Source organism: Podarcis gaigeae (assembly GCF_964106915.1).
Source record: "Podarcis gaigeae genome assembly, chromosome: 6".
NCBI classification, from domain to species: Eukaryota; Metazoa; Chordata; class Lepidosauria; order Squamata; family Lacertidae; genus Podarcis; species Podarcis gaigeae.
Window position 1 is genome coordinate 58590979 of NC_139682.1, and position 15102 is coordinate 58606080.

Below are 15102 nucleotides of genomic sequence, written 5' to 3' on the forward strand. Positions count from 1 at the left end.
TTCACCCCACCACCCATAAAGGGTGGGAACACCAATGTGAAACAATGTGTTGATCCTCTCTAAATGTCAGGTTTTTAATTCTGTAGCATAAATTGGCTGTATGGTAGTTTCAATGGCTTGAAGATGTTGTTGTTGTTGTTACAATGCTAACAGAGAATCCACAGCATGCCAAAGTAAAGGAAGAGTAACCTCAGGGCTATCAAATTCAACATATATGTAACTGGGCAATTATCAAGAAAGTCCAACACAGTCACATTTCACTTCAATGAAGGAAATTTATGAAAATGAGGGGACTGGTTAAAACGATGCTTAAAAATAGCTCTAAACTGGATAAATGAGCATTAAAATGGCAATTCCCATTCAACATAAAGAAATGCAAAGTGATGCAAAGCTTTTTATGTACAATATCACTTCATACTGCAGGTGGGGAATTGGATGTTTTAATTCTTTTGTCGGGGGAAATGCTCCCTCCACATAGAAAAAAATTAGTGTGTTGGAGCATGCAAGGCTAGAAGCTTTTTTTTAAAAAAAAAACAACCAACACATTCCAGCATTCTGCAGGCAGAGAGTTTCTGGTGGGAGATTGTCTTAAGTGGTACTGTCCTGTGATATTGCACTACGTTATCTCTACTGACTGACTGTTCATCTATTTGTATTATATATTTAGTTGGGGAAAAGAACAGCCTTTACCTTTCCAAATCAGTTGTTATTTATTATTATTCTCTTTTCCATTCTAAGGCCAACCAGTGGATTTTTATTTATTTATTAAGTATTTTGCTCTCCCCTATATTATTCTGTTATTATATCAGTTTTTGTATGTCAGAAAAGCCTTGGCCTGCAATCAATACTAAAACCTGAAATATTGTTCCCGTATATCTCCATGGAGACAGAAGTAAATTCACTGTTGTTGCAATGTGTTAGGACTACATTTATCAATATGTAGGTCATGCACATAACCCGCAAGGAGATCACTGAAGCTATTTATTTAAAAGGTTAATGTGCTGACTGTCTCCGTATCCATAAGAACTCCAGTAAACCCTCTTAGCCCTGTGTCAATACCCTCTCGAAGTGGTAATAGCTTGACTCAAAATGTGAATTTCATTGTGACATCAAAATAAAACCCAAAGATGAGCCTTATGTCCTCAAGTGCCTCTGCATCCCATTAATCTGTAATAAAAGCTGTTGTCTTCATGTAACAGAGGGGAACTCTGAAATTCAAGGCTATGGATGTCTACAAAAGGAGACAAGCTGCAGCACTTTACCACAACCCTTATACTTCCTCTGTGGAACATCTAAACATTTAGCTTTGGGCAACCTTTTATTCAAATTATCCTAGCTCCATGTTCGGGCTCATGTTAGGAAGGAATTTAAGTTATTGGAAAGCAACCCAACACCTCCAGGTATGTGCACCAATGTTTAGTTATGTAGGAATTACAATTTGTTTATCAATTTTATACTGTTTCAATGCTCTACTGTATGTTTATTGTATTTTCTTCTTTGGCGATCACTTGTAGCCAAGTAAGATTGTCTTCTATAAACAGAGTTTTAACAATGAGTCTATAAGTGACTGTGGAGGTCAATTCTGGATCCACACGTCCTTCCACAATGGGGACATTGGTTCCCGGGCAGGAGTTGATCACAGTGTGGCTTTGCCAAGCCTGCCTTCCTCTTAGCACATTTTTCCCTTGCATCCTGAGTTTGAGTGTCTTCAAAGCCCATGATACCTTTGGTAAAGGCTGTTCTCCAACTGGAGCACTCGTAGGCCAGTGTTTCCCAGTTGTCAGTGTTTATACTACATTTTTAAAGATTTGCCTTGAGACAGTCTTTAAACCTGTTTTGTTGACCACCAGCATTACGCTTTCCATTTTTAAGTTGCTTTGGAAGATGATCATCAGGCATCGGCACAACATGACCAGTCCAATGAAGTTGATGTTGAAGAATCATTGCATCAACACTGGTGATCTTTGCTTCTTCCAGTACCTGATATAGCTATTTTGTTATATATTTTGTAAAGGAAGGAAGGAAGGAAGGAAGGAAGGAAGGAAGGAAGGAAGGAAGGAAGGTAAGGGACCCCTGAACGGTTAAGTCCAGTCAAAGGCGACTATGCGCTTGTGGTACTTATCTATGCTTTCAGGCTGAGGGAGTCGGGTCATGTGGCCAGCATGACTAACCCACTACTGGCACAATGAAAACTGTGTGATGGATACCATAGCACATGGAAACATTGTTTATCTTCCTGCCACAGCATTATCTATTTATCTACTTGCAGTGGCATGCTTTCAAACTGCTAGGAAGGCAGGAGCTAAGACAGAGCAACAGGAGCTCATCCCGTCACAGGGATGCGAACCACTGACCTTCCGATCGCCAAGCTCAAGAGGCTCAGTGGTTGAGACGACAGTGCCACCTGCGTCCCTAGATATATTATGTAACCCATTCTGGGATCACATTGTGGTTAGGAGTGGGGAACAAATGAAGTGAAGGGTGGGGGGAATAGTACTATGTGAATCACAGAGAATTTTGATAGCCAAAATGATGTGCAAAGTGGGTGTGAAATGCAGAGAGGAGAGATCAATAAGTCGTACCATTAATGAATGTTTTACATTCCCTTACTGCTTCTTTAGGATTTTGTTTCCCTTTCATGCTTTCTGTGTTGGAATGAGCTTTTATTTAGGTGCAACATTTGAATTAGAAATTACGAACGATGCTCACTGATGTTATTAGCGGAGATCAGGAACCCATGCTGGCTGGGGCTGGAGGGAACTGGGGAGCCACAGGTTTCCCCATCCCTGCTATTGTTGTTATTTAGTCGTTTAGTCGTGTCCGACTCTTCGTGAACCCATGGACCAGAGCACGCCAGGCACTCCTGTCTTCCACTGCCTCCTGCAGTTTGGTCAAACTCATGCTGATAGCTTCCCTGCTATTAGTGTAGAAATTTTCTACTCAATTTCTTAGCAAATACAGATTTTTCATAGTAACACTTTTCACTCAACTAAAAGAGAGAGAGGAAGAGACTTGATTTATGACTTCATTGTTTGCTGAAGCAGCCAGCAGATTCTAAACAATTGTTGGTGTTGTTGTGCCTATTTATAGTGCTGTCAGGCCCATGAACTACTTGCTCATCTATTCACTCTTATTGGTTGAGCACTCTAGCTCATTGTTCAACATCTTGGGAGGGCATCCCAAGCAACCAGCATAAGCAAGTGTGCATGTGTTAGGAAAGGAGACATTTTCTCTTTCCCGTGCCATAGTTTTCTGTCTCTTTCTCTGTGTGAATGCAGTTGTGCATATGTGTGTGATGTAAAAAAAACCCCAAAATCCTGTGTGCATTTGTTGCTGTCATGGAAGAGAATGATTTCTATACTTACAGGTATGAGTTGGACTGATTTTCTACTCCCCTCATAGACAATTATTTGTTTCCATCTATGTGTGGTGGAGTGAAGTAGATAAACTCACTGTAGCTGATGACTGCTGTGGGTTCCACAGACAAGACTGGGACATTTAGCATTTCCTGGTAATAAGCTCACAGTTCAAAAATGTGTAATTTCAAAAGCCTTAAGCCTATAAATGATTGCTTTGAGCAGCTCAGAGGGCACTGCCAAACAACACTGCCTGTTTGGCATCCATTTAGTGCCTGCATGGCCTCTGATTGGGATAGAAGCTCAATCCATCTAGTCCTCCACACAATGAATAGAGTCCTAATTTTGGGGTTCTGGCCTTTTTGCTCAACCGTATTAGTTAGTATTCCATTGGCTACATTTGGGTTATTGTTTCTTGCCTCCTTGTTTTGTTTTGTTCTTTTATCCCAAAAGAGGCATTACTCCTCTTGCTTTTAAGGTATCATTTTTGTAAACTGAGCCTAACAGCTTGGAGAAACTGTATGAATACCTTGTGGTGAAATTTATTGTGCAAAATGGTTCCAGTCATTTGCATGTAACACAAAAGAGCTTTGCGGCAGAGATGCTTCTGAGAGGGCCAAAGTGGGGGCTCCTGTTGAGGCCCAGATGGAGTGGACCCACTTAATCTATTTTTTCTTATCCTTTTATTGAGGTCAGTTGCTACTGGGGAAAGGAACACCTCTAGAACCAAATCTAAGTGTGATAAGAGAAGGCCACCTACATGCGGTCGTCCTCACAGAGCGTCCTTCTCCCTATTTTTCCTGCCCTTAGAAATTAGTGGAACCATTCATTCTGATGGAGGTGGGAACCAGCATTCTCAAGGCACAGCCTAGGAAATGTGTTGATAATTCTAATCTTCTGAAACACACGCATACTAATTAAGTGGTACTTAACCCTTCCCATTCCCATCAGTTCTTCCCATCAGATCCTTCTTTCCAGGTAACACCACACCACCAATATAGGGTAGTATCAGGAGAGCAGAGGACAACCCTGCCAAAAATTCTCCCTGGCAAGTACCCTCCATGATCCACCTACATACTCCTGTTATCTCCCAAACATCTACTTACACCCTGTGTCAATATCTATAGAATGCAGTGAACTGCCTTCAAGCTCTGTTCCAAGCAAACAGCCCATACAATTCCAAGTCCAATACATGATCCTGGATTTAGAAATCATTGCCTTCAGACCCTTAGGCTTTCAGCTCATGCTAGTTTCACAAATTGAGCAAGAGTGTAGCACCCAGAGCCAGTAGCTGTTAGAGTTGTTGCAACAGAATTATTTATCTAGTTCTTCTGCAGAGTAGAAATTAATGCTTTCTACCACAAGAATGAGTTTCAAAACTTTAGTGCGAAGTGTCTTAAACTAGTTACATAATAAACACTGGCAAAAATACAAAGTAAAACATTGCTCTTTAACAAACTAGCAATGTGGTCTCATCTCCTTTTTAGTTCAGTAGCTTTCCTCTCTCTGGTCCCAAATAGAGATCCAGACCACTTGTCTGTTCATTATCATGGAACTTAGCTTCGACCGCTGCTGCCACTGTTTGGCTGGCTAAAAACCAGTGAGTTATCAGGTTTCACCTTCCTGAGGTGAGAGATCTGCTGCTCATGTTTCCCGGGTGCATTATCAATTAGCCTAAAGACTGAAATGGAAATATCCATTTTTTCTGCCATCTCTTTCTGCCTAATGCAAACTTCTCTACTTTGCAAATGCAAACCTTTACATACGTTTTTAAACTTCACTGCATATAAACATTACATTTTATGTATATTAAACTCATTTCTGTAACAGTAGGTATTTGACAGACATACCACTCCTACAAAAGGCAGGAATGGGAAAATAAATGGCTTTCTCCATTGTGACTCAGTTGAGAAATGTTTTTGTAGCTTGTGCTACTACTCAAAACATCTCCAATTAATGCTGTCAGTAACTGTTTCACACAAGAGATTTATTTAGAAAAGCATTTGAACTCAATTAAGTTTTGCTGCACATGGATCTATGAATGAATTTTTTAAAAAACCATGTTTTTACTGTGGGAAATGCATTAAATATGCCTACTCCACATAAAAAAACCAGTTCTTTACAGTGATCTCCACCAATTTAACACTAGCAAAAATTATTATTTTGCTACATGTCAGGAAGCGTCAGTCTTGAAACAGAAATGCTACAACTAAAAATTATTATTAAATGAAACGGACTGCATGAAATCTAGATTATATTTTCCTAGAAGGGCCCAACTGTTATATGGGTATAATCTCTTGAGCACCCTTCCCAACCTGTCACTCTTCAGATATTCTGGACTACCATATTTGACTATGAGTTATGCTGGCTAGGGCTGATGGGAATTGTAGTCCAGAACATCTGGAGGGCCCCAGATTGGGAAAAGCTACACTGGTGTTTAATCATCTTGAGCCATTCTTCAGATCCCTCTCTCTGAGGAAGGATCAAAGAGTGATGACAAGGAAGAGCTCCTTTTGAGTTGTGGCTCCCAAACTGTGCAATGTTCTCCCTACCAAGGTAAACCTGACACCTTCAGTAACATTTTTTTCAGTGCTGCATAAAGACTTACCTTTTCCCCCAGGCTTCTGAAGGACTGAGTGGATGTTGTTTCATTGTTAAGTGTGTTGCCAAAACTTCCAATGGCTGTTGGATAAGTGGGGTGGAGGTGGGAGTGGGCATGTTTTCAATGAACTGTAGGTGTTTCATATGGATTTATTAATGTTTCACATAATTTAGTAATGACATTATCTATTTGTGTTTATGTTTCTTAATCTGTTGCAAGTCACCTGGAGACCTTTGAGCAGCAAGTGGCTAACAAGTCATCACCATCGATCTTGCTAACTAGCACAATAGATGGTTCTCTCTTTCGTTAGGAAACCACTCATCACTCCTAAAATTGCCCAGGCCAGATAGGTAGGCAAACCCAACCCAAATCTTCCTCCTCTTCACTGAACATCTTAGCATGCATCTGCTGAATGGAAGTGAAAACAAATGAGTGCGCAAATCAACATGCCTGCTGCAAGATGTGCCACAATGTGGTTCACTGGAGCTTGAGTCCACAAGCAGGCACCTCTCCAAGAGGTCAAAAACAAGTATTATTCAGACCTGCAGTGCATGACAAATGTAAGATGAAAAGTAGACCACCAACCAGAAAAGAGGAGAGATGACTAACCTACGGTATATTATCAGAACATATCTTTTCCCAGTATAGTCAAAGTCTCAAAAGAACTTGGGAAATCATTTTAAATTTCAAGAGGCTGAAGTAAATCTTTAATATTTGATTCAGATTCCATAAATATTTACACAAATGGGCCTTCTCTATGTATTACAAGCACACCAGAGGTTACACATTTTTAGAAAGTATGGCTAATAAAACCTTACAATTCCCTGTCCCAAGGCTACTAACAGCCAGCTCCTTATCCACTCTCTCAGTAGACTCATCGCTGTGAATAGACAGGCAGCCAACTCATGAGTAGATTCATTAATAATTTGTCACCCCCTTGTGGTAGGATGCCTAATTTGTGGGGAAATGACCATGAGTGTATGAGAGAGAAATTAATTAAGTCCCTGAGAACACTCCTTCAATCCTTCTCTCCGCTTCTGCTAATAATTTTAGGAAAGGGTGGTGTAGGAACAGACTTACGCCAGGTTTTAGGATTACAGGCCATTTGCTATTAGGAACATAAGAAGCTGCCTTCTACTAGACAGGCCAGTGGTCCATCTACCTCAATACTGTCTACACTGAGTGGCAGGAGATCTCAAACAAGAGACACTCCCAAGCCCTACCTGGGAGCTTATGCATGCAAAGCAGATGCTCCATCCCTGAGCTACAGCTCTTCTACATTTTAATTAGTGGTGTCAAATATCTCCAGGATGCCAGTTAGAGTTCCAGAGAAGCCTATCAAGGTGTTTGCAACACAGGATTCACTTATAATACAGCTAATGGCTAGGATAAAGGTAGCATTAAATTGAAGCCTCATTATTGAGTTTTCATAGCCAGCTCAAGAAACACATGCTCACTCTGGCCTTTGGGTGATAGTGATGATTTGGTTGAGCCTTCTATATTGGTATCTGCTGGGCTGATATGAAGAAGTTTTAAACTCATTTTATTTATGTTTTATGGGAGGTATTTTTAATGGGGTGGTGGGTTATTGTCTTGTGAACAACCCTGTGTTTCTAATCAGATGAAAGCAGGGATCCAAAAACGAATCAAATAAAATAAAATCTCTTGGAAGAGACACTGGTTTTGCTAAAAAAAAATTATTCCCATCCCAGACAAAATCTCTTTTGAATGTTTTTATTGGTTTGAGCATACACTGTGCCAATTCTACAGGCACAGCTCTGGTTGGTTCTGCCAAGCACTGCAGAGCTTTGGAGTAAATTACACTGCGGGATTCAAAATAAACCTGAAAGATGCCTTTGAATATTCCCTGTGTGCAGTTATAGATGAGTAGCAGCAGAAAGTTAAACTTCAGAAGGGAGAAAATAGGGCAACAGAGTATAGCACAAGAAATTGGGCCCATGTTACTTTAAAAGCTTTATGTACACACATTAATAATTCACATAGTACCTCACATGTGCCACTTATTTACAGCCATAAATTTCATTAGGACATTGTAGTGGCTCCATAGGGCAAAGGAGTGAGCACTGCACTGTCTGAACAATGAAATCTCCGTCAGGTGAAAGCCCTTGATAAAGATTTAACCATATACACTCCTCTGAGAGTGGACTTTGCTCACATTTTTTTAATGCTCCTTTGCTCTTACACATCCCTGACCCTTTTTATCTTGGATCACTTTAGGCCAAGTCTTTGTTACAGTCCCTGAATGTTATTACACAGCCGAGTGAGAACAGAAAAATAAGAAATACGTTGCACTCCACTTTTCCTTCATGGCATCGCAGTGTTATATTGCATATACAATGCATATAAAACACTTTTTCTTTCCCAATCTAGCTGAGTCCATGGAAGAGCAGAAAAACTGCAGGTGTAAGTAGCCACATTTTTTCCTGGTTGAGCTGGTCATGGGTTCAGAAGAGGGCAAGTGCAGTTCACAACCTGCCAATGTGGCAGAAGGAAAAGTCCAGTGAAAGGAGGGAAGGCAAAAGCAAGAATTCTGGGAGGAAACTCCACTCAATCTTATGAACCAGCACCAGGGCTTAAGCAGATTAAAAACATCAACACAGCAAACAAGGAAGGAAAAGGGATCTTGTTTCCAGACTCACCTAGTCATTTCCCCCAACTCTTTCTGTTAAGTACTCAAGGCCAAACAAGACATGGTGCTAGTTACACTAACATAAATTGTGTGTAATTGGACAAGTCCAAATTAATGAACAAATAAATCAATGCAAGAAGTATTCAATATTGTTCAACAAATCACTGGGTATCAAATTACTTTAAGAAAACCCTGAAGGTATCTTTTATCCGGTATCTAACAAGAGAAATAGGGAAAAGCCAATTTACAACTACTGTGGAGCCTTTTAATTAAAACCAGACTTTGTATTGGGCAGCACTGGAAATCACCAGAACCCCCCATTATAACAGAATGGTTAAGAGAGTTGTCTTACTATCTAAACTTTTAGGGTTAGCCAGAATACACAACTGACACAAGATGACAGATTTATCAAATATATTTATTTGCCAATTATTAGAATAAGGCACAATACAAGACATAGCCATCTATTTTTTCCTCTGTTCTTTAATCGACTTAAAAAAATTAAACCATTGTTATGATTAATATATTGAAATATTTATGGGTAACAAATTAACTCAGACCACCTCCATGCTTGCCTTGTTTGTATTTCTACTCTTTTTCTGTGGTGATATATAATAAGTTGAAACATTCTTATCTTATTTCAGATAGCCTTTTAAAGTAAATTGCAGGCAGAGGGTTGATCCTGACCAGCACTGGGGAAGTGTGTGGATTTTGTTTTCCAGGGCACCAGATATAGGGGGAAGGCATCATATTTTCCTCACAGTAGGAATTTGAAACACAAAGGTTACTATTTCACACCGTCTACTTCTTTTAAAACACACTGAAATGGGATGTGCTACAATGCCAATCAATAAATGAGTTAAAGTTCCCAATTATGAGGAACATACATAAACTGTTACTCTCCTGCTCACAATTAATTTTACCACAGTTATTTTGAGCTGAATAGGCTCCCTGTTCCATCTATGCAATTTGCTGGAAGAGCCGAAACCTCTTTATCTCTAAATCAAAGGCCTTATTTAGTGGGAATAAAAAATTCCATTGAGTAACAAACTAGGTGATCACCAATACAACTTCAGGTGCCTTGCTTGCTAGATCCCATTGATGGCAGTTAATGAACCTGAAAAATAGACATTTTTTCAAAATGTCAATTGTGTCGCACTGCACTAGGCTAGGGTTCATTTGTTGATGTATACATGATGTGACACAATCCAATGAAAAATAAATGTGGGAGGGGAAGAATCAACTTTTCTTTTCGCTTTTACTGCATAGCATGCTTTGGAATTTTATATATACCCTGGTTTTTTTAAAAACACACACACACACCTCCTTCTGTAGCCTATACTAGCTGAATGAACACAATTCAAGACACTGATACTAGCACTTTCAGTGAGGAACATGATTAATTTGGATGCATCCTAGTCCCATATATAGTGGGTGGTGTGCATTTTACAATTCTATTTTCATGATGGGAAGTGACTGATAGCAGGAGCCAAAGTTTTCCATGAATGGGTGTATGGAGTGTCACAGTACTGGGAAACTCTGAGAGAAAACTGCAGGCTAGAAAAGCATTAACGCTGATATCTGTTTGTTCTAATAAGAATTGCACAGTATTAAGTTTTTCTGTTTATGGCACACTTCAATTTCCTGTGACATTATTTTATGAAGTTTACTGGAGTAAATATTACAAGACGTGAATGGAACATTTTACTGCCAATAGAAATAAAGTCTGAAACAGCTTCTCTCTATATGCTTCATTTTATTCTTATTTGCAATTATACACAAATAATACTCAAAAAGAGCAATTGTATACTTCTTAGCACATGTGATTTTTTTTTCTTTCATGCTGTTTCATTTATGTTTGCATACCAAAGAAAACCCCAAAAGGATGACTACATATAATTTATTTTGCAAAACAACAACAACAAAAAAAACCAGGTGCAAATATAAAATATAGTATGGTATGCTGTCTGATTTGGTTGTCAATCACATAGCAGAACTGGTGCTTGATCCCAGCATCTCTATGGCCACATTCCAATAAGGGCTCAGGTTGATAATGTGTGTCCAAAAACAGAAAGCATAACGATAAACGGTAAATATAATTGATATTATTTGGATGGAATAATTTCAAAAGCCTCATTTGTAAATATAATAAGGCAAAGAGTCTCTGTGATTTATATCTGTTGCCCCATGCATTCACTGAATATTGATCCTGATAATATTGATATTGGCACCTGATAATCAAAGTGCATTTATTTCTTTTCAGTTATGCGGTCAGAAGAAGCTGGACTGCAGGATGTGTTTATCTGCATGTTCTCCCACATTTTCTGGCTCTCTATTTCTTGTGTATTCAGAATTATGGACAGTGACAATTCCCACCCCCCACCCCGAAAAAAAATATCCTGTTAAATTAAGTGGCCTGTAGGCCACAGGCAGGCAAGAGCTTTCTGTTACTATATTTGAATGGAAACTTTCTGTGTACAATTCTTCCTTGTGCATGAATAGCATTGCACTAATTACTGAGGAGAATCTGGAGCATCCTGCATACACAGAGTTCCATGTGCAAACTGTAGCTCCTGAATTGCAAGCCAAGGTCCTAATGTACTATGTGCACATAATACATTGAAAGCATGTTTCACAAAAACTTTACTAAACCACGTGTATGCCTCATATAAAATTAATGATATTCTTTACCTGTAATAGTATGTTGTCAACCACTGCCTCACATTGAAAGGAACACTTTATTAAGTTGAAGCATCACAGAATTTGTTTTTTTTTGGGGGGGGGATTTTCTCTAATTTCCAGTTACCCAAACAAAACAGAAGAATTGCTATGAAAGCTTATTTTCCTACAAAGCTGGCAGTCCTGCATCTTTAATTTGAAGCCACATGGCTGGGCTGGCCATGGGTCCTACATGTAGAAGTGAATATCCAGGGTTGTAGCCAATGCTGTGCTAAGGTAAAGTCATTTAATGCTTGTTCTGCTGGGAAAATGTTTTGCACTAGCAGAATGCTGTTGCACAAGAGAATACACAAACAAATTGCCAATAACTTTGTTGCAGAACAGATTGTGCAATCACAGCCCTTTTTACATGGGGAGACTGTTTACATGATTAAAGCATGAAGGAGGCTTTAGAGACACACTCATTCATGTGAAATGCATACTAAAAATATTTGTCCTTTGCCTTGTACTATTATTTTTCCACAGTTTGAATGTTTAAATTTCAAGAAGGCCTGTAAACATATTAAAGGTGAAGCTAAAGGCAGAGTTTGAAAGAAGAGTACAGCAGAATGAGGAGCAATAGATGGAAATGTTATATATGAATTAATAGCAACATGTCAACAAGCATTCCTTAAGTGCACATAAGTAAGCAAGAGAGTCTTTAATGTAATCTGAAACATATTGATTCATTCATTCAAGTAGTCTCATGAGTCTGAAATAACCACTCATATGAGTTTGCCATGATTTAAAACAATTGTTCCATGAATTTTAATTACAAACTATAACTATCATTCTATAACCATTCTGGCTTAGATCCTATGCTGCTGCTCTGCTCACTTTAAGGGAAGAGGAGATTTCCACCAACTTCACCCTCCATTTGCAGCTCCCTACATGATATCTCATGGGACGCAGGTGAGGCTGTGGTCTAAACCACAGAGTCTAGGGCTTGCCGATCAGAAGGTCAGCAGTTCGAATCCCTGCGATGGGGTGAGTTCCCTTTGCTCGGTCCCTGCTCCTGCCCACCTAGCAGTTCAAAAGCACGTCAAGTGCAAATAGATAAATAGGTACCAATCCAGTGGGAAGGTAAACAGTGTTTCTGTGCGCTTCTCTGGTTCGCCAGAAGCAGCTTAGTCATGCTGGCCACATGACCCGGAACCTGTCTGCGGACAAACGCTGGCTCCCTCGGCCAGTAAAGCAAGATGAGCGCCACAACCCCAGAGTAGTCCGTGACTGGACTTAACGGTCAAGGGTCCCTTTACATGATATCTCATTCCATTCCCAAAGGTCTCCAACCACACACAGGCAGATTGAGGGCATAAAAGTTCCATTCTGCTCCATGAACATGAACTTTATTCTATTCATAAAAGGGGAGTTGGGATCCAAGTTTCTGTTTATATAATTTAATTTCAGAATTTTGAACCTCATTCTCTTATGCTAACCTAAACATGTGGACCAAATTGCTGCTGCTTGTTTCTCAGGAACATCCCAACTGGCTTATTGCCACTGCCAAACACCCATTGCGTTTTGAGAAGTCCACTTGACAATAAAAGTTGCTATGTTGTTTTGATAAGGATTTTGTGATCAAAAGCATCTCTGGTTCTAAGTCCAGTATGCCTCTCTCTACCATCATTAGAGTCACAACTTTATTGTGGTAATTCCATCCACCAGCTCACTATCAAAACAGCACTCAGCAAGAGTGGGAGCAAGCAAGCATACATTTTCAGTAGAATAGCAGTAGCTCAGAACCTGGGGCAATGTGGTACCAGAAAGGACAGGCAAACCATAGAAGGGATTGAAACACAGCCAGCTCCATTGCTACAGCCAAACACCTTGGACTCGTCACAACTTCCAGCATTCTGAGCTAGGGGAACTCTAACCTAAGTCCACAAACCACCAAGAGAAAAGAAAGCATCTCAACAAGCCAGAAAAAAAATCTCTGCTAGAGTCTGTACTGATGCTATGAAGACAAAAAGACAGAATCCCAGATCTAGAAGTCAAAACAATGAGGGGACAACAGCAACAGTCCAGCTATTACATCAATTGGACCCAATAGGTCAACCTGCGATTCTCCCTCCACTCCATTTCCTGCATTTTTCATAGATGAGGAGCTTAATGCTACCATCCCAGATACGGGTTTGCCAGCCTCCTGCACTGAATTCAAAGACTGAAACTTGGGAGATGGGTGAGTGCTGAAGCCTTGACAGCTAAAATAGGTGGAGGAGGAGCCAAATGAAAGAAGGTAACAATGAAGACCTAGTACAACCCACAGGAGGCTTGGCCATAATTTCTGAGCTCCCATTTTGGGGAAAGTTTAGTCAGAACACCAACACATGTACATATGAAGTATTACTTCTAAAATGACACATCTTCCCCTTATGCAAGAGGCATTTCTCCCATTTTATCCAGAGATTCAGTGTCTATAGATGGGAAAGCTTTTGTTGTCAGCTTCTCTGAGTGACCTTGCAGGCGCAGACATGACACACTGTTCTAAGGAAGATTATTATACGTTTTATACTTTGAAGATCCAAGGTTAACACTGAAAACATAATATCTGACAAACAGAGAAGATTTTAGTTAACTGTCATTAACCCAGTTCTTTCAACAATAGTTGTGCTTTGTATAATAAAGGAACATGCGTAAAAATACAAATTAAAGGACAAAGTATTTTCCCTGAATGCTTGCATCGGCTGTGAATAGTGTGTCCTTTCACCATTTTGTAGAGGAGGGAGATTGGAGCAAAAGTGTTTGTCACTCAGTATAAGGTTATTACTTACATGGCATCCATATATACCCAAATCTGTTTACCTACGTTGCAATCCAACAGGAATTTCATATCAATAGCACTTAGCAGAATCAGATTGGCTACATGACACTGCAACTTCATCATGTTCATTATGTGATTCCTGATTGGCAGGGATCAGTCAGGAAAGAATAAAGCCAAGGGAAAACGTGAAAAGCTGAATCGGCTAGCAGAGTGGAATTAATTGTTGTGAACTTTTAAAGTGCTTTGAGGAAACATGCATTACATTTCTAAAGCTTTCATTTCTTTTTAGACAACTTACACTGGACAACAGAACAAAACAGCAAAGCAACAATACGTGTACCTATCAGGAATATAGCTAATTTTCTAAAACCATGAAGGATCTAATTATAAATAGAACACAATCTTTACCAAACTGCAAAGTATGGGAAGTTCCTACCTTTCTTCTTTGAGTCTTTCTTTGTGCTGGTTTTAACAGCCACTTGAAGTTCTGTCTCAGTTGACATCCTATTATATCCTTAGTCCTCTTCACACAGATCCAGTATCTTGGCCAGGCTCATTTAGAACAACTCTCCAAGAGAATAACTCAGCTCCTCAGATACTAGAATGCAGACAGTTCATTTCATTCACCCTTTTGGAGTGCTGCAAGAAAAAGCAACATAAGGGTGGGTCATCTTCTGTAGAATCAGGTTATCCAAGAAAGATTAAACCTATGACAAACCATCTGTGGAGGTGTAGTTATTAACACTCAGCTGAAACTGCTTATCCACTTTTGTGCTAATTTCCAAGGGTGCTGAAAAGTAGCTCCTGTATTCTGTGACCTTCAGCACTCAAGAACTCCTTTGAAGTTTCAGCACTCCTTTGTCCCCATGATTCCTGCTTCTGTTCTGTGCCAGCAGCTATGGTTCACTTCACATTTTGGTTTGAAAAGTGTGAATTAGGTAGGTTTTCATTCTCCCCTATCCCTACCTTGGAACATCAAGCAATGCCTTCACTAGTATCTGTTTTCTTGCTT

General features: G+C 39.7%; 1 protein-coding gene across 10 annotated transcripts in view; it reads right to left on the reverse strand.

The window, feature by feature from the left end:
• DAB1 (DAB adaptor protein 1) overlaps positions 1 to 15102 on the reverse strand; it is a 654787-nt gene that overhangs the window by 128151 nt on the left and 511534 nt on the right. For all 10 annotated transcript variants that reach the window (XM_083742749.1, XM_083742751.1, XM_083742754.1 and 7 more), the window contains one exon: positions 14527 to 14729. In XM_083742749.1, coding sequence (XP_083598875.1) covers positions 14527 to 14593 — 67 coding nt within the window. In that variant the 5' untranslated portion in view covers positions 14594 to 14729. The remainder of the gene's footprint in view (positions 1 to 14526; positions 14730 to 15102) is intronic.